The sequence below is a fragment of the Vulpes lagopus genome, chromosome 1 (assembly GCF_018345385.1).
Source record: "Vulpes lagopus strain Blue_001 chromosome 1, ASM1834538v1, whole genome shotgun sequence".
Classification (NCBI taxonomy): Eukaryota; Metazoa; Chordata; class Mammalia; order Carnivora; family Canidae; genus Vulpes; species Vulpes lagopus.
The window spans coordinates 97,256,335-97,275,318 of NC_054824.1; the positions used below are offsets into that span (position 1 = coordinate 97,256,335).

Below are 18,984 nucleotides of genomic sequence, written 5' to 3' on the forward strand. Positions count from 1 at the left end.
CAGTTCTGAGATTGTATACATGTTTAACATTTCATTTTTGTTTTTTATTATTTTTGGTCAGTTCCTGCTATAGTTCTTGAACCAGTCACTCCCATGAAAGAGGCTCCAGGGACTACATTTGGTAATGCCACTTTCTGACTTTCAGCAAGAGCTTTTCCTGCTCATTGTCAAACCCATTCCACTCATTGCCATTCATTTATATTCTTTATCTTTTGAGTTGAACGTGCATAAAACAAATTACCTTTTGTTCTTGAGAGAGTCATGCCTGAATCTAGTTTGGGATCCCTTCCTTACCCTATAACTGACTTTAAAATTTTTTCATGCCACCTTCTGTTTTTGGCTTAATCTGAGTTCTCCGTTAAGACAAATTTCATATATTCATGTGAGCACCTGATCCAGATCTCTCTAACTGAGCTGTGACAGGGAAGTTTCTTAATTCATCCTTTGTTCCTTTGTACATGTACCTTTTTTATCTGCCTGTCTTTTGTTAACTTTTGAGTAATATGTTTTTAGCAAATTGTCTAACAGATAATGTGGTCAAGGATAATTTTAAAAAGTAAGCCCCATCCTTAGGGTGAATCTGACTACCTCTTACTCTCCACCATAGTTTATAAATGACTCTTAACCTTTTTAATGCAGTCAGGGACTCTAAGAGAATATGATAAAGGGGCGCCTGCCTGGCGCAGTTGGTGGAGCATGGGACTGGATCTTGGGATTGCAGGTTTGAGCCCCATGATGGCTATAGGGATTACTTTAAAAAATAAAATCTTTTTAAAAATGTGATCAAAAATACCAATCTTGACCCTCAGAATTAATAACTTCATTTTTGTGTCAGTTTTGCCCCCAAAGTACCAATAAGAGGAGAAGATACAGTAGCATAGTAGGGCCAAATTTTTTCACACTAGAACCATATTTTACTAAACTCTAGAAAAATCTGTCAAGCTGTAGAAAACAAAGAATTTTTTGAACTTCATAATTTGCAGAACCATAAACTTTAAAGTGACAAAAGGTTATCTTTTTACACTTCCATGAACATCCCAATGAACATGTCAGCTACAAACCAAACTTAAAACCACTCCAAGTCCAGATGAATTTGGGACTACACCAGATGAAAGCTCAGTCCTTGGTTTCAGGAGACTGAGAGCCTGTGACTGGTTGAAAGTGTAAATCCACATCCCCCCTAGTGAAGCAATCATGAAGAGTCCTTTCCCCTTCAGAGTTGGTGAGAAGTGCATGTTTGGAAGGTACATAATTTTTCCTCTAACGGAGGGTAGTAGGAAACATGTTTTACTTAGTCTTCAGGCTAGATATACACAAAGCCTTTTCCTGCATAAAAAGCATAGAGAAGGAAAATAAGGCAGGGTGTTTTTGCAAATTGAAGATATTTCTTGGGTACTCATCATATAAGGTCTTAAAGAAGTAAAGCATCATTTTGAGCCTCAGTAAATCAGGGAAGGAATTTGGGTCTTGACATCACATCAGAATTTGCACGAGTGGACAGGTGAGAGTAAATAAAAACCAAAAAAAAAAAAAAAAAGGATATGTATGGAGACAACCAGAGGGCAGAGGTTCTGCTTCTTTGAAGTGTGTCAGTCAAAACATATCGTGGATGATTCTGTATTTGAATGATACCACAAGAAGTTGAAGGAGGGCTTGAATGTTCCACTCAGGAGTCTGATGTTGTTCTCATGAGCATCAGAAATCTCTTCTTTCCACCCTGCTTAAGGCTTTCCCAGTACTACAAGTTGATGGGTGCTTTACTGGATGCCATAGACCGAATGGGTGCCCATTACCCAGTCCTCTTGAGTACCTTTCTTTAAATACAAGTCACAAGATCTTTCCAAACTTGAGTTCTCAGCAAGGTCATCATAGCCCTTTCTGGTCATTTGTGTAATGACTGCGTGGATATTTAGGGACTTTTTCTGCAATCATAAGTTGATAAACATAGTAGATGTCGTCTTCATTCAGCACCCAATAAAGTGCAAGTTAGACTCTTATGTGTTTTTCAAGATAGTTAGAAATGTATTTAAGTAAAAGCCTAAAAACGTCCTAGAGTCTACCGTGTTAGATTCAAATAATCAAGGACTGACTAGTGCAACTGTTTCCACCTTGTGGTGCTAAACAGAGACCACAGGTAATGACTATCTCAGAGATGAACAAGTCCTTAACTACAGTTTAGCCAAGTTTGGACAAACAATTGATTTCCCTTCATATTAGCTTGTAAGGCTGCCATAACAAGATAGACTGGGTGTCTTAAACAATAGAAATCTATTTCTCACAGCTCTGGAGGCTGGAAATTGAAGATGAAGGTATCAGCAGTTTTAACGTCTCCTGAGGCCTTTCTCCTTGGCTTGTTGATGGCCTCGTCTTTCTGTGTCCTCCCATGGCCTTTCCTCTGTGTGTGACCATCCTTTGTGTGTCGCCCTATTCTTATGTCATCAGTCATATTGGATTAGGGACCTACCCTTACAACCCCATTTAACCTGAATTGCCTCTTCAAAGCCCCTATGTCCAGATACAGTCACATTTGGGAGTTGACGCTTCAACATAGGAATTTGGGGGAGACACAGTTCACCCCACAGTTCATGTCATCTAGAAATAAAGTAGTAATTCTAGATGCAATGTTACACTGGCTAAACACATTTTGAAGTGAATATTGTAGTTCCTTATACATTTTTTAAAAACCTCTTTTGCTTATTTTATTACTTCAGTTCCTGTTACAGACCTTGAACCTGTTACTGAGACATCTGGGACAACATTAGGTAATGATGCTATGCAATTCGCCACATGCTTTTGCTGCTCGTTGTACATTCCATTCGGTCTCCACCTCCCAGCCTTTCCTCCTTCATGGGACAGCCACCATCATCCTCTGTTGCCTTTCAGTCACTTCATCTGAAGCTTCTCGTTGTTTTTATGAGAGCAGACATTAGCTTAATTCAAAACATTGCTGCCGTTTGATATGTTTGACATTGTCTTATCTCATGCTTCATTGAACAGTGTTCTGTGTTAAAGCTAAGTTTAAAAAAAATGTGATGTGTTTCTTATCTAGGCTGATCAGCAATAATAGCCATTCTTATGCTCCTTTGCACGTCTAAGTTCCTAAGGTTTTAAAAAGCTATTTGCATGGTATGTTTCTTTGTTGGTGCTTTAAATAATGTCATGCTCTATTACTAACTTGACAAATAGGAAATAACCTAAATTTTAAATTAGAAGCCTTTTCCTTAGTGTGACCTCCCCTCCCCTTGCACCAGAGTTGAACCCTCCTTCTCATTTCTTCCCCAAAGAGGAAGTTCTTCGAGTGTTTAATTACTCAATTCTAATCTTCATGCCTCGAATGAACAGTTCAACCATATACATGAGTTTGCCCCCAAAGTATCACCAATGATAAAAATAAGACACATTGGTATTAAGTCTTCAAAAATATTAAATTACAGAAAATTTCCTATAACTTTTGAAATCTAATAGCTCTTTAAAAAAAAAAAAAAAACCCTCCCCTCAGAATCCTCACAAAGTAAGGTAACACAAAGTTTTTCTTTCTTCAGCTACTAAAACATCACAAAGACCACGTCGTCCACGTCCCAGACCTAAAACCACACCAAGCCCTCAAGTACCTCAGACAAAATCTGGTAAACATGTGATTCCTTGCTTTAAGAGTGAACCCAAGTAGTCTATCCTGGCGGGGACACAAAACGATGCCAAACTATTAGTGGCTTCTAAGTGTGAGGTCATGAGGCATGGTCACTAGTGTCTGTTCGTCCAGGTTTTGGAGAATGTGGCTTAGTGTGGTATATTTGGTGCTAAAATATCTTACTCTTTCTATGTGAAAGTCTTCTTTGATATGCATTCGGTATTTTTCTTGCTACCAACTTCCATCCAAATTTTAATGATAAAGCTTCTTTAGCAGAGCCAATATATCCAGTTCAAGTAAACAAAAGATTATAAGTCCCTTGCGTATTTCTGGGCCAAAATTGGCAATTGTGGGTGATATGCCAGCTGTGGGAGACTTTCTAAAACAGTAGAATTGGGTATAGGTTTGCATGATACATTAAATATTGACCTTGCAAAGGAAAAGATCAAAGTGGACTAGACTTGGATCTTGGGCCTGCTATAGGATTTCGGTGAAGGATGGAGGGAAAAGTGAACCAAAGCAGAAGGGCTGAACATGTAGGGGTGGTTGGAGGTTAGCCACAATGGCAGTCCAGTGTGCCTAAAACAGATTCTTACTTCCAGATGGCCAAAACAAGCTTATTGATAATGCTACATTTGGAACAGTCCAGACAGCCAATTGAAAGAGAATTTTGAGGACCTAATTCAGGAGCTTAGATTTGATACAGAAATATCAACTGCCTTTGATGTCTATTTTATCTGGGCTTCAGCCAGACAGATGTTCTACTGAGTATTACACACGGAGTGACCATCTTTGTTCTCCTGTATGCTATGGTTTGGATAGAGTTTTCAGACTTCATAGATGAATTCTTGGAAAGATCAACTTATGACTAGCTTTGTTATCTATTTCAAACTTATAAATTGCTTGTTGTATCCACATTTACTTAAACATAGTAAGTGCACATTTTTCAGCTTCCATAGAAATACAGATTGATCAGATTTTTAAAAATATAATTCCTTTTCCAACTGTAGTTAGGTAAATGAATAAGAATATTTTCCAGTGCAGAGTTTTCCATATGAGGACCCATTAGCTAAAACCTAGGAGAATTTCATGGTGACTAAGACAATTACGATAGTTCAAAGGCTGAGCCTAAGACCATGACTATAATTTGCCAAATCTTCAAAGAATAATCATCTTCTCTTTCCTTCAGTCAGGAGGTTAATTTTTTTCTTTGTTATTATAGATGGATTGATACACAAGTAGATTTGTTTAGATGTGAATATTCAGACTTTTCATGTGTTTTAAAATTTATTTGATTTACTGTATTTTTTGGGCAGTTCCTGCTACAGTTCTTGAACCTGTCACTCTTAGACCTGAGGCCCCAGGAACATTAGGTAATAATAGATATACTATCTTTTCAAGAAGACTTTGTTTTTGTCAAACCCAGAGTTTCATCTTGTATTATGTGATCATATGTCATTCTTTTTGGCCATTCCATTTACATTCTTAAAATTATGAAAAACTCTTAAAACTGTCATTTTTAAGAGAACCTACTTCACAACACTTATTTGCCATGTAGCCATTTTTGAAATTGTTTCACATTATTTTGTTTTTTTATTTAAGCAGTGTTGGTGGTAAAAACAAAAAACAATGAATAACAAAAAAAACTGGTTTTCAAACATATGATGGGTTTCTACCTCTTATATAGGTAGATAAAGCCAAATAACAGCTATCATGAAGCCAAGAGGATCCATTTATTTCACATCTTTTTTTTCCCCTATTTTTGTGGTATTTTTTTTGTTTCTATTTAGGTAATGATGTGTTCTTGTTTTTAGTAGTTACATAGAAAGTGCAGAAAGGTTGAAAAGTTAAATTATAAATCTCAGATTTAATATGACCATCCTTCATAATCCATTAAAATTTAGCAATGGTTCTTAACCTTTCTGTTGCCCAATCAATTGGCTCTGTGACACTTTGATTATAATTACTAATCTTTATTTTTTGAATTAAAAATGGATTTTTTCTTCAAAGAATCTTTTGTGATAAAAGAAATTATATAAGGGGTATACATGACAAAAATCTCAAACTAGAAAAGCAGATGTCTAACAAGTTGTAGAAAATCTAGAATCATGTTTTCACCTCTCATTGCTTCCAGAACAGAGGTAATGTCATTGTGTAGTAACCTTAGGATTTCTTCCTTCAGCTTCCAAAACATCACCACAGACACATCGTCCACGTCCCAGACCAAAACCCACACCAAGTCTTGAAGCATCTGAGCTCAAACCAGGTAAAAAATTACTCCTGGTTTAGAGTCTCAGCAGCCTAACCCAACAGGGTCTCAAGAGTAATTCCAGTGGTTGGAAGTAGCCAATAGGCCCCACAAAAATGAAGATATAACTTGTGTCAAATAGAAGTTCCCACTGTAGGGATGGCAAGAGGAACGTAGTAGAGGGGAATCTGTGGGGCAACTGAATGCCTCATGCTTCCTGAGTGAAATCTCTATCACTGTGCCTTTTATTAATTTCTGTTTATGTCTTGAAAATAAAACTGATTTAGAAAAATTAGGCATATTCAGTTCAAATTAACAAATAGTAAGCTCTTTGCGAATGAAGGCGTGTTCCTTCTTTGCCTAGAATGGAGGAATAATCTGCTCGATTCATCATGCTGCAGCCTCACTCTCCAGATTTTAAATTGTTAGTAATACCCACACATCCCGCTTTGACTTATTAGTTAGAATCAGATCATCAAAGGAGAAGTAAGGAAATAGTTACCTCACTTAGATTTGGCCAAATTTTAGGAAATCAACAGTCTGCTTTTCTAATTTAACTGTTTCAAAGTTGCCACATAGTTCTAGAAAGCATATGAGTAAGATTCATTTTGAAGTAAATGTTTTGAGGGTTTTTAAAATTTTAACCAATCATTTTGTTCATTTTTAATACTTTTGGTCAGTTCCTACTGCAGACCTTGAACCTGTTATGCTCAGAACTGAGACATGGGTAACAACACAAGGTAATAACACATACTCCTCAGTAAGTGCTTTCCCTTCTGATTGTCAGGCTCATTCTGTCGACATCATAGCTACAGATTCTTATCCTTCTTCTTCATAAGGACTATGTCATCATCTGTTCTCACTCCATTAAATTCTTCATCCTACAAGTATTTGAGAACTCTGACTCTTAAAACAAATTATTGTTTTTAAGAGAGCCACAAATAAACCTAGGTCATCTGTTGTACAAATAACCATCTGAAATTGTTTTGTCATCTCCTGTGCTTTTTAACCCTGTCTTGTTAAAGCTGGGTTTAAGAAGCAGTTCTTTTGACACTAATGACTATTAGGGTATCAGGAAGTTTCTCTGTGGGTCTGAAGTTCTAGTTTTTTTTTTTTTTTTAAGTCTCTATGTAATACCCGTCCTTTGATAAATATTTTAGTTAATTATATGGCTTTATCTTAGTAAATTGTCACAGAGTTTGTATCTGACTGTGGCTACTCCATACTGTTTCTGCAGCAGGACTTACCCCTTTTGTTTGCTACAACTATAAACACTATTTTGCTTCTTGAATTAATAATTTGATTCTATATGACTCATTCACAATGAACTTGCATTTATAAAAGAATATATACTATTAAGGGTGAAAGTTTCAAATTAAATTTGCATTTGATAAGGCAAATTTACTACATGTAGTAAGTTTTAGAAAATCTAGTCATGTGTCATGCTACCCTTCGCTTCTGAACTATGCACTCTAGTAACCAAAGGTTTTCTTTCTTTAGCTCCTAAAATATCGAAAAGGACCCGTCGTCCCCGTCCCAAACATAAAACTACACCAACTACTGAAGCACCTCAAACAAAACCGGGTAATTGTGGGTTTCTGGTTAAAGGAGTGAGTCTTGGCAGCTCTTGGGAGTCTGGGATTGATGCCAGTGGCTGAAGTGATAGCCTATATGACCCCAGTATAGGTGAAGGCACAAGATGATCTGTACTGAATCCCACCATTGAGTTAGCAAAGGAAAACATGACTTGAGGAGACATGTGTGGCAACTGGATTCCTTGTGCTTTATACATAGGATCTTCTACTTTAATATGTATTATATTTATTCTTGATTATTTCATTCCATACTTCTTTAAAAGATAAAATGTCTTAAGTAGAACTAATCACTTTTATTTCAAGAAACATTAAGTGCCTTTAATTTCCCCACAGCTACATCAACAGCTGTGAAGATATCCCAGATGTAGGCAGCTTGTTTTTATTTCTGTAGTATAGTCAAAGTCAAAACCTGCCCCAATAGGAAACATTCAAAGATTGAACCAAGGCAATGTGTCTATGCAATTCCAGATTATTTTTTGCAGGTGTTATAAACATCTATGAGTTTAGCGGGAAGTTTGTGAAGGACAGGAATAAGGAGTTAGGAGGAAGGTGGGTCTTAAATTCATAGATTTGAACAGAGGCAAGAAGGAAGCAGGTATTGAGGCCAGCCAGAGAGCACAGGCCTCCTGGAATGAGGGAGGTCATGCTTCTAAGTGCTAATTGATAGTGTAGTGTTTGGAAGAGTCCAGAAGAGCAGTTGAACAAAGTTCTTGAAGGTACGACTCAAAAGTTTGGATGTGACCCTAGAAGCATTAGTGGTCTTTCCTGCAATCTCTTCCACACACATAGGGTACCACAGTTTTGTGATTAAAGGAGAGAGCTGCTCCCCTGGGCACCACACACTGAGTGGTAGTTACTCATCCTGATTAGTGGAATGCCTTTGCATCATGTGAGGTCTAGCCTATTTCCACTTAGGAGTTCACAACAAGACGAGCATGGTTCACTTTGCTTTGTTCTTTTCTATGCCTCCTTTCAAACATAAAAGCCATTTACTGTATCCATCTTATTTAGCCATGCTATCTTCTTAAAGCTTCCATAGAAAAGCCAACAATTGCCTGAACACTTTTATTAGTATATATTTGGTAAAACGTTTAAACAAGTTTCCTAGGGCAATAGTTGGAATTAGGTATTAAAATACCCAAAAGAAGATTGTGTAGACTTTGAGATGCTCACTAGATTATGTAAGCTATCACTATTTCTTGAGAGAATGTTTACCTGGTTATAGGGTGACCAAATCTTTAAGTATTTAATTTCAGGAAAAAATGTAACTGCTATACATTTATTGAAGCAATGTCTACTGGTTAGATTTAATTTGCTGATTTTTCACAAGTGTTTATTTCATTGCTTTTCATAGTTCCTACTACAGATCTTGAACCTGGCACTCTTAAAACTAAAGCTCCAGAAATCGTGGGTAATGAGAATGTGTGTCCTTAAAATAGTGCTTTTCCTGGTCACTGTCATACCATTGTGGCTAAAGATTCTTTGGCATCGCAAAACCATTTCAGCATCCGCTGTTGTCTTCCATTGCGGTCTTTATCTTGAAATTATGCTAAGCTCTGTTATTTGTTGAACTTAAGAAAACTGAATATGCTCATTTCAGGACATCAAACTGCCGTGTAACTAATTCATTGTTTCATGTGAAAACGTGCATGTGCTGAAAAAGCATTGACTACTCTAAGCTTCGTTTCAAACATGAATTTCCATCTACCCCTTTACACTGCTATCCTTCATCAATTACAGAAATTCCATGTTCTTTAATTACATTATGTTTTATTGTGTTAGGGTAGGGTCTGTGTTATTATATTGATGGATGTATTGTTTCAAAAAATGTTTTTAGTTAATAGTCAAAATTTTAAATGTGCCTAAGTCTTGAAAGTTTAAATGATAGGCTTTCATGATAAGAGTAGGCTCCTTGTTCTTCGCTAAGAGGGCTTAACAATTTTAACTTTTCTTGAGTCAAAGACTACTTTGAAACATTGACGAGCACACTGCATAATGTATTGATCCTCATGCTTTCAAGTAAATAAGCTCATCATTGCATCCATGATTACTTAAATAATAGGCATTTGTCTCAACTTGTACAGAAGTACAAGTAGACTGATAAATGCTTTTTCCAATATAGCTGGAAACATATAAATATATATAAATTTGTAAAAAGTTTGTCTAGCAGAAGTTTGCATACTAGCAATAATCAGATAACCAAACATCTAGGAGAACTTTTGTTGACCATGGTGATATTTAGCAGAGAATAATGCTATATCTATCTTATGAGATTAATGGGTATTTTGCAAAATGTGAACAAATCTGCAGAGTGTCTCTTTTCTGTCAGTCCTAAAGCTTAGAAATTGACTTTTGCAGTTAGTATTCAAGTGAATTCTTAAATTCTCTTTGGTTTATTTTATTATTTTGGGCCAGTTCTTCCTACAGCCTTTGAACCCATCACTCTTAGAACCAAGGCCCCAGAAACAACATTAGGTAATGATATTCTGTGTTCCTTCAACGGTTTTTTCCTGCTCATCATCAACTCATTCTATCATAATCCTAAAGACATTTTCACCAGGTTTATAAGACTGTCTTGTCATCTTCTGCTGTCTTTCAACTTTATTTTTCTCCTTAAGGGCATTGATAACTCTTAAAAGAAGTTATCTGTTGTTTTTAAAAGCTATGCATGGACCTAGGAATATCTGTCAACCATGTAATCTTGAACTTGCATCATGTACTTTTGTCTAAACAGGGCTCAAATTTAAAGCTGAGTTTCAAAGTCGGTAATGTCTATATTTTCTTTTGACCAACCAAACCGTAACAATTCTCATGATATCATAGATTCTTTAGAAAAGTTTCATTTCTTGGTGTGAACCTAAAATCCCACCACCCTACAGCTTAGCTATAGTCCTTACCTGTTTTGGAAGCTACAGATTTATGAGATTGCTCACTCCTTGATGTAGTTTTATGTGTGAGTTTTCTCTCTCAAGAATCTTCAGTGGTTAAAAAAAAAGTCGTTAACAGAAAAAAGAAAATATATCAGTCTTGAAATACATATACCTGGAATTTCAAGACAATATGATGTATTTTAGAAGATCTAGAGCCTAATTTCCAAAACTGCCTTCACTGGAGTAATCTGAAGTTTTGTCCTTCAGCTTCTAAAACAGCACAACGAACCCGTCGTCCACGTCCCAGACCTAAAACCACATCAAGCCCTGAAGCACCTCAGACCAAACAGGGTAAATATATTATCCATGGCTTGAGGGGTGAACCCTAGCAGTCTGTCCCAGTGGGGTCTCAAGGAAATGCCTCTGATGGGAAGAGTCTCCATGTCTCTAAAGGTCAAGGCATGAGGTATGGTTAGCAGCTCATACTTGAGTGAAATATTTGGTCTCTTTAAAGATGTGTTGTATCATAAGACTGGAATAGTGACTCGGTTATTTAATGCTATATCTGCATTTAAACACATGATCTATTTATTGTGGTCATGATCATAGAAGCATAAGTATTTTTCTCGGCTTCCAAAAACTTCAACAAGTTACTTTCACATATATTTTCATTTTTTGCCTTAACGGAATTTCCAAAGCAAGCTTTCATATTGATTAGAGTCACAAAATCAAATACCTAGAAAAACCTCATGTTGACCATAATAACATCGAGTCGAACTGAAAGGTTGTGACTACCTTCTGCAATGAATACTTCCAATTAGTTTGACCAAATCCTCAAAAAGAAACTACTTCCTGCCAATTCAAAAGTTTAAAAAAATTGTTATTCATTTGAAACTAGTGTTTTGAAAGAAAAATTAAGATTTTTTTTATGTGTGGTTAAACTTTCTCATGTTCATATTGTTGCTTTTGGTTAGTTCCTGCTACAAGCTTTGAACCTGTTATTCGTAGTTCTGAGGCTCCAGAAACAACATTAGGTAATGACTTTTGTGACCTCATTATATGCTTTTATATTTATTAAAAACCTACTCCATCACTGTCATGGCCAGAGTTGCTCCTGCTTCCTTACACTGCTGTTGTTCTGTTTCATACTTTATCTTAGGGGTAGTCAGGATTCTTAATTCAAGTGCAACCTATTGTTTTTAAAGGTGTCCCTGGACCTAGATAAGGAAATCTATCTGCCATGAAACCCTGTTTGAAATTTCATTATCTGATCGAAGGAAATGTCTGAAGTCCAAATTACAACCCATCTATTTGGTATTTAGATTTCTAAAATGATGATATTGAAATACCATGCACTCTTTCTGAGCAACTTACTTTCTATAAGATTTTTGAGACATTCTCATTATTCTTTTCTTATATTAGGATGATTTCTCCCTGTTACATTAAATTATCCAAAAAAAAAAAAAAAAGTTACTTCCTGGAAGTGCCAATCCTAGTAAATATAAGTTATAGGCTTTCCCCCCCATGGATGAATTTGGTTATTCTTTTCCTTCCACCACAGTTTGGATTGGTTCTTAATCTTTACTAAGTAGGAATCTCTGAGTGTCTAATCATATTAATATCTATTCCTTTAACAAATTTTGTTATTATTTTGGTTTTCAAAACACCATCAGTAGTGATAAGCAAATTAGATAAGAAAAGTAAAAATTTTCTTTTTTTTTTTTTTAAGATTCTATTTATTTATTCATGTGAGAGACACAGAGAGAGAGAGGCAGAGACACAGGCAGAGGGAGAAGCAGGCTCCATGCCGGGAGCCTGAGTGGGACTTGATCCCGGGACTCCAGGATCAGGCCCTGGGCTGAAAGCAGTGCTAAACCGCTGAGCCACCCAGGCTGCCCAAAAGTAAAAATTTTCAAACTTGATAGTAAACTCAATAAAATATAATATGTTTTAGGAAACATAAGTCTATGTAATTGCTTTTGATGGTTTTTTCACCTATAAAAACAATAGCAACCCAAGATTTTCTTCCTTTAGTTTCAAAAACATAGGGGAAAAAAAAATCCATTTTCTTCCCACACTTTAAACTTAGCAAAGTTTCACAGTTGAAACTAAGAAAGTCCATGATTTCTAGTTTGAGTACTCCTAGCTTATTGCAGTTGGATCCCAGGAGTGACAATGATATGGCTTGTCAACTTTCACTTCCCTTTCCCACCTCTATGCCCTCTAAAAGAAAGAAGACACAAACAGTAGTTAGCATCCTTACAATTGCATGTTGACCAGAAGGTTCATGGTTGGGAGACATTGATGGTGGCCATATTCATCACATGCCCTGCCTAAGGATTATCTCCAACAAAAGATGCATCTTATTCAATTCTCTTACCATTCCATTCCATTCTTTTTAATTAGCAATATTTCTCTGGCTTAGTAAACAAAAATCTCCTTGCCCTCTGTGTTTCCAGCACCATAACAGTTCAGTGGACTGGGTGAGGTGAAGAACAAAAGTAGAGATCAAAAATAAGAATATGTTTCACTTCTTGAGAGGAGTATGATATAATTGTGAGGAAACCCTGTTCTCAGGGGCTTTTTGTTGTTGTTGTTGTTTTAGATATAAGGCAATTTTCTTATACAAAAGCAACTTGTTTAATTGAGTGGTAAAAATAAAGAAAATATTTAAATGCATGAAAGACCTATGTGTACTTATAGAGAACACTGGGCTTTGAAATAACTTCAGTATTTTGTATTAGTAGATAGAAGGATAGGAATAGCAAAAATAAAACAAAAATATTCAATACCTATTGAGGTTGCCCAAGGGGGAGGTCAAACTAGAACACAGAACAAAATGCTCCTAGATGGTACTACACATTTTGGTAATGATAATACCCTAAAATCAGTGGTAGGAAGCTCTTAGAAAGAAAGCCCTTGTGGGAATTCAGATTCAGTTACAAAAGTCAGTGAGAACCTATTTTTTTTCCAAACATTTTTTGTAAGGATGTTAAATGGTAAATATACTTTGGGGGGCATTCAGTTTATGTCACAACTACTTGATTCTGCTGTAGTATCTCAATTGAAGGCAACCAAAACCAATATGTTAAATGATATGTAAAATATGCTTTGAATCATCTTAGTTTGTGATTGTGCCCCAGTAAAACTTTATTTGGATTTTATACCACTTTCACATGTCATAAAATATTACTCTAATTTTTTTTTTCTCATTGAAAAATACAAAAGCCATTCTTAGCTCACACGTCAGACAAGGGGCTGGATTGGGAGGGCACAGTTTGTCAATGGCTGCTTTAAATAATATATACTCTGCATGGCTCTCCATAACCCTGTGATTTTGAAGATCTGTGCATTTCAATTCATTGCTCCCATTATCTAAAATCTGTGACATATCCAAAATTACTTTGACAACTTAGATGCTCTTCTTTCAGCTCCCACTGAACTGCAAACTCTTATTTTGAAACCGGTGACATCACCAAGCCTAGAATTGACACAGAGTCAACCTGGTAATTAGACTTTTTTTTTTTTCTGTCTGGGTTCACTGTTGTGAGCTTCAGGGGACATACTCCAAGTGTTGATTTCCAAATACAAAAAAGCAAATATACACATTTAGTAACTCTATACATTTGTATAGGCTCTTTCCATGATGTTCTATTGGTATTCCATTAGTAATATATTCATAGCAATTGCTATTCAACTGATAAACACACTTATCTTCATTTCATTTTGTGCTTACTCTATCACGTAGAGAACAATCAAGTACGTGATGAAATAGTCAACAAAAACACTTAGAAAAATTGATTTTATCTTTATTCTTATTTCTTACTAAAGGTTACAAACTCATAGTTCTCTTTAGTAGTAAGTGAAATTTGTGCTCTACTATGTGAAAACAATGCTAGCTCAGTTGTGACCATCAAGGAAGGAGAAAGTTCCCACTCAAGTAAAGATAACAAAACCACTCTATACAATATTGCCCTTCAAAATTGAAAACAAATACTTTAAGTCAACAATGTGGTTGCTACCCCTGACATATATTTTGAAATGCAAGCTCTTAAATTTTCTAGCATAGGATTATAATTTCTTTTCACCTCTTTATGTATCTTTAATTAGTTAAATGGCATTTTGGATTTTTTGTGGGGGGGGGATTTCTTTTGCTTTTTTTTTTTGTAATGGTTCATTATGATTTATTTATTATAATACAAAAGATCAATTCCAAATGACCCACTTAAAATTTATGACCCAAGTACATTAACTCGAATTTTTTTTACATTTGTTTTATTTAAGTTCGATTTGCCAACATATAGTATAAATAGCATTTTAGTGCTCATGATGGAAGAAGGTATGGTTGTTAACAGTTACCTACAACACTTACAAAACTGCTAATTCAATTCAATTATTGGAGCCTCCCTTAGTGTTATGAATGATATTGTTATTATCACAATAGCCAACATTGAACATCTATAGGTAGGAGACACTTTTCTAAATGTTCAGTTTGTACGCATCCATTCAATGGGGCAACAACCCATCCTTGATGAATTGTATCATCTTGTGTTCTTTGCTAGTTTCTGAAGTCTTGGAATCGGTTACATTAAGCACTGAGTCATCAAAAGAAGCTATAGGTAAACATGTTTCCCAATGAGAAGTAAGATATATGTGCTTTTCCATCTCATTGCAGAAGTCATCCTCCCGCTTTGTGACATTTCACAGCTCCTCACATCTTGTGTGTGCTCATCCAGTGACTCTTAAATGTTACCTACAGCGCATTGTGCTGATGCCTGCTGTATTGCTATGCAAGTTTTGCAATTTCCTTGGTTCCCTTTCACTCTTAATGCAAGATTTAATTTTTTTAACAATCTGATCATTCCTTAAATATGAATATGCACATCCTATTTTTCATTTTTATGTTTTCAAGGACTCACTCTTTGTCTTTTTCTTACTAGAATCCTTAATCAAAATCTGTAAGGAAGTGAAATTATCCGCTTTGCTCCAGGTAGAAATTGCTAAAGACACTGCCAGTTATTGTGTGTGTGTGCACATGCCCACACTGAACACTGCCTTGATTTTCTGCCTTCATCTCTGTCCTCTTAAATTGTAGTCATTCCTAGTCTACCTGAATGTTATGTAATCTCATGAATGTATCTACTTGGGATAACCTCTGTTTTCAAGTTAAATACCGTGTTCTGTGACAGTGTGTTACGCCCTGCCCACCACTAACCAGCCATTCCCTGTTTATTCCGTAGCACCAACTGTAACAGATTATCTGTATCCCTCTGCCAAAGCACCACCCAGTCCAGAGGAACCAAAGACTGAAGGTGGTAAAGGTTTTCAATGCTTTAATTCAATGACTCAACAGTTTTTAAATTAGCATCTCTTATGTCCATGGAACATGAAAGTTCAAGCTGCGATACTTGTTCTACAACTGAATTCAACTGAAGAGCAATAGTTTCCAAAATCCTTGGATTCTTAAAACTGCAATGATAACTAACCTCTGAATATAGAAATCCTGGTTTCTCTATGGTATCAAAATATTGAGGCATCATAGTGCCTGACGGCCAGATAAGGACAGTTAAAACATTAATATTAGTAGAAGAATGAGTGTGATAGAATAGGATTTCCCCCCTTGGTCCTCTCTTTTTTCTAAATCCATTGTCCTATCTGTTAAAATAGGATGCAAATTCCAAAGAGAATGAGGCGTGTTTATATTCAAGTTCAAGAGAGAAATACTTGGCTGTAGCTTAGCATCTGAAAGTTTTCTAAACTTGTTCTCCTTTTTTTTTGCTACAGTTGTGGAATCTATTACAAATGTGTCTGAGCTACCCGAGAGCACACTAGGTAATGACACGCCTCTGCAGCTTTTGTCCCCGTGGCCACCATCACCTGAGAACCTGAGGTTCTCTCTCATTGTGAATTCATGTTGCAGCATCATTCTTTGTCATGGCAGTTAATTTTCTTTCTAGGTGCTTCTATTCATAACCATCCTCCAAAAAGTCTCTTCTGCTCAGTTGTGTATCTAGATGTTGGCCTCTTTCTCTATTTAAGTCAGTGAAACTGTTACACCTAAAGCATCTTTTTCCTAACATTGAACATTCTGCTAGCTTGTATTGTGTTGAATATTTCAGTTTTCCTTTTGTATGGTGATCCATTTTATATTTCTGCCCTAGCAACATACTTTCCATTAACACTCATTCCATCATAGTCATTTACGTGTTTGATTTTTTTTTTTTTTTGCTATAATTTTAAGTGAAATCCAATGCTTCTTCCCTGGCTCATGCTTTAACATTTTTTATTGTTTGGGTTTTCCCTTTAAGGCTACTAGTAAATATATTATTCTGGGGTTGTTGAAGGAGGTATTAGTTTGAAGTGAAGATTTAAAAAGTAAGGATATTGCTTACTTTGAAAGTATTTTGGAATCTGGCATCTCAGCATTTTTAAAATTGCATGCATTATGAAGGAGTAGGAATGTTACTTAGCTACAGAGCTGCAATTTTCTCCTTTTTTTAAAAATTGTTACCGTCCTTTCTGTCATCTGTACTTAAAGTTTGTGAAGCACTATCATAACCCCAGGTACTTTCCTTCAATTACCATAGAGACATCTCCTCTGCCTTCCCAAACTATAATCCTACCCAGCCCAGATGAGCCTCCGACCAAGCCTGGTAAATATTATTTTGTATTTTACGTAGAAGGTGAGTGTTCACAGAACCTAAAGAATGGAAAGACAATATGGGACATCAAAACACCTAACTTAATCACTTTGCTCACATTCTTTGACGGACGACCCTACTTTTCTGATGCCTCACTTCTCTTATGTATAAACTATAGCCATTCACATGACGGTGTTGTGATATTCTTCAGGATATGGCTGAAAAACCTTTCTCAGCTACTCTGCAGGTGTTTCAAACAGGACATAGTAATGTTTCTGGGGAAGGACATTTATATTCGAATTTTAAATATAAATGTATTTTCTAATTTTAAGTACTTTGTCACCTTGAGTAGTGCAAGTTCTTTGGTCACGTACAAAATCTTTTAAGTTATCTAATTTGTGTTTGAGATTAACAGAAACCTCCAGAAACAGAGTTCACTGTGCAATCCACATAAAGGATGGGCCACAACTGGCCCGTCATCTTATCCTTATTCTACTCCTCTTCCTGCCGCAGTTTTGCCATTTCACTGCACGTAAATTAAAAAAAAAAAAAAAAAAAAATGAAGTCAAACTAGCTAGTTGGCAAGTCATAAAGGTTTACTTGATGGTGGAATTTGAAATATAGGGAAACAAATCCCTGACATGAATAACTAAATGATGTGCTGCTTCTTACAAGGAAAAAAACCTTTCAATATCTGTAGGCTTTCTTGGACTGATGGTTTATCAAAAATAAGCCCAAACTTGTATTTTGATTGTCATTAAACTATTTCACATGGGTCTATTTCCAAAGGTGATATGAATATTAATTTTATACATTGTCCTCTAAAATAACTTACTAAATTTTACCTGTTAAACTTTACAGTTTTTTACCAAAATTTCACACTAACTGCATCAACTGGGTCTGTGCCAATTATCTCTAACTTTTCCCAAGTGTTTTAAATAACTGTATTAATGGATATGATTGAAATGTTTAATTGTGAGTACTTTTAGTGGTGCCTACTTCATATCCTGGGAGAAGCAAATAGCTTGTCAGGAACCTCCATAAGCAAGGAGAAAATCACAAGACTGAAAGGAACTCTTAGAATTAGAATTTCAGGATTGGAAGGGCTCTTAAAACTCGTTACTTTTGGTGGAGAATGTGAGGCTATAGACTGAGCGATTAACAAAGGAAGCTCTAAATCTTCACACTCCTAAACCAGTACAATTTCTTGCATATCTTGGTGTTCATTTCTCTACAGGCAATTCCACTGAAGATTCCACTGCAACCACTGTATGCAGACTTGTTAGAAACTTCTGGTATCTAAAAACTCTTATTTTCAGCAAGCTTTCCTTAAGGTGCCAGAAACTCCATGACCTTGAAAAACGTTTTGTTTTTCTTAAGCTGTTTATACCAAACATGCTTGAGACAATCCAAATGAGGTGTTTCCACAGGCTGCAACCTCCCATTTGATCATTCCTTTTCTCCAGCAGGATATACTTCTAATTTTCTTGGTAAAGAAACCATTGGTTTTTACAGTGAATGTCCTAGAACTACTTTAGGAATTGCCCAAGAAAGGAATAAATTTCTCAGGAATGTATCCTTTCAATTTTTGCTCAGTTTTTCTTCCCCAGTATGACCAAGGAACACTGTGCTTTGCTTAATAAGATTTTTCCATTATAACTTTATTAAAATGCATTTATTTTCTAGGTATATTTGGAATGTAACATGCTAACTTTGTTTTTAGAGGAAAAAATTGTATTTATCTGCACCTAAAAATATTGTACTGGGATATCCTGGTAAAATGGTATAGACTTGTAATAAGGATGAGTTCTTGTTATCATGAAATTTATTTTTAACCTATTGAAAAGGTATTTGATTAGATATTTCTGAAATTCCAACATTTTCATTTGCCAAGTGTATATCTTGGACATCATTTAATGTAGTTTCTTGTTTTGCTTTCCATTATAATAATATAAGAAATTTATCTTCCTGTATTTTGTGGTTCTTTGAAAGCTTTAATTGC

At 35.8% G+C, this 18,984-nt stretch overlaps 1 protein-coding gene across 33 annotated transcripts in view; it reads left to right on the forward strand.

Moving 5' to 3' along the window:
* Positions 1 to 18,984, forward strand: part of LOC121482302 (ABI family member 3 binding protein) — a 241,038-nt gene that overhangs the window by 151,725 nt on the left and 70,329 nt on the right. For 19 of the 33 annotated variants that reach the window (XM_041740203.1, XM_041740557.1, XM_041740276.1 and 16 more), the window contains 16 exons: positions 62 to 121; positions 2,712 to 2,762; positions 3,543 to 3,626; positions 4,945 to 5,001; positions 5,811 to 5,894; positions 6,557 to 6,616; positions 7,377 to 7,460; positions 8,826 to 8,882; positions 9,887 to 9,946; positions 10,609 to 10,692; positions 11,316 to 11,375; positions 13,773 to 13,847; positions 14,904 to 14,960; positions 15,582 to 15,653; positions 16,126 to 16,173; positions 16,929 to 16,994. The exons of 2 other annotated variants lie outside the window; for them this stretch is intronic. In XM_041740203.1, the coding sequence (XP_041596137.1) occupies positions 62 to 121; positions 2,712 to 2,762; positions 3,543 to 3,626; positions 4,945 to 5,001; positions 5,811 to 5,894; positions 6,557 to 6,616; positions 7,377 to 7,460; positions 8,826 to 8,882; positions 9,887 to 9,946; positions 10,609 to 10,692; positions 11,316 to 11,375; positions 13,773 to 13,847; positions 14,904 to 14,960; positions 15,582 to 15,653; positions 16,126 to 16,173; positions 16,929 to 16,994 (1,059 nt within the window). The remainder of the gene's footprint in view (positions 1 to 61; positions 122 to 2,711; positions 2,763 to 3,542; positions 3,627 to 4,944; positions 5,002 to 5,810; positions 5,895 to 6,556; positions 6,617 to 7,376; positions 7,461 to 8,825; positions 8,883 to 9,886; positions 9,947 to 10,608; positions 10,693 to 11,315; positions 11,376 to 13,772; positions 13,848 to 14,903; positions 14,961 to 15,581; positions 15,654 to 16,125; positions 16,174 to 16,928; positions 16,995 to 18,984) is intronic. 12 more of the 33 variants (XM_041740428.1, XM_041740462.1, XM_041741046.1 and 9 more) reach the window with 12 other exon arrangements.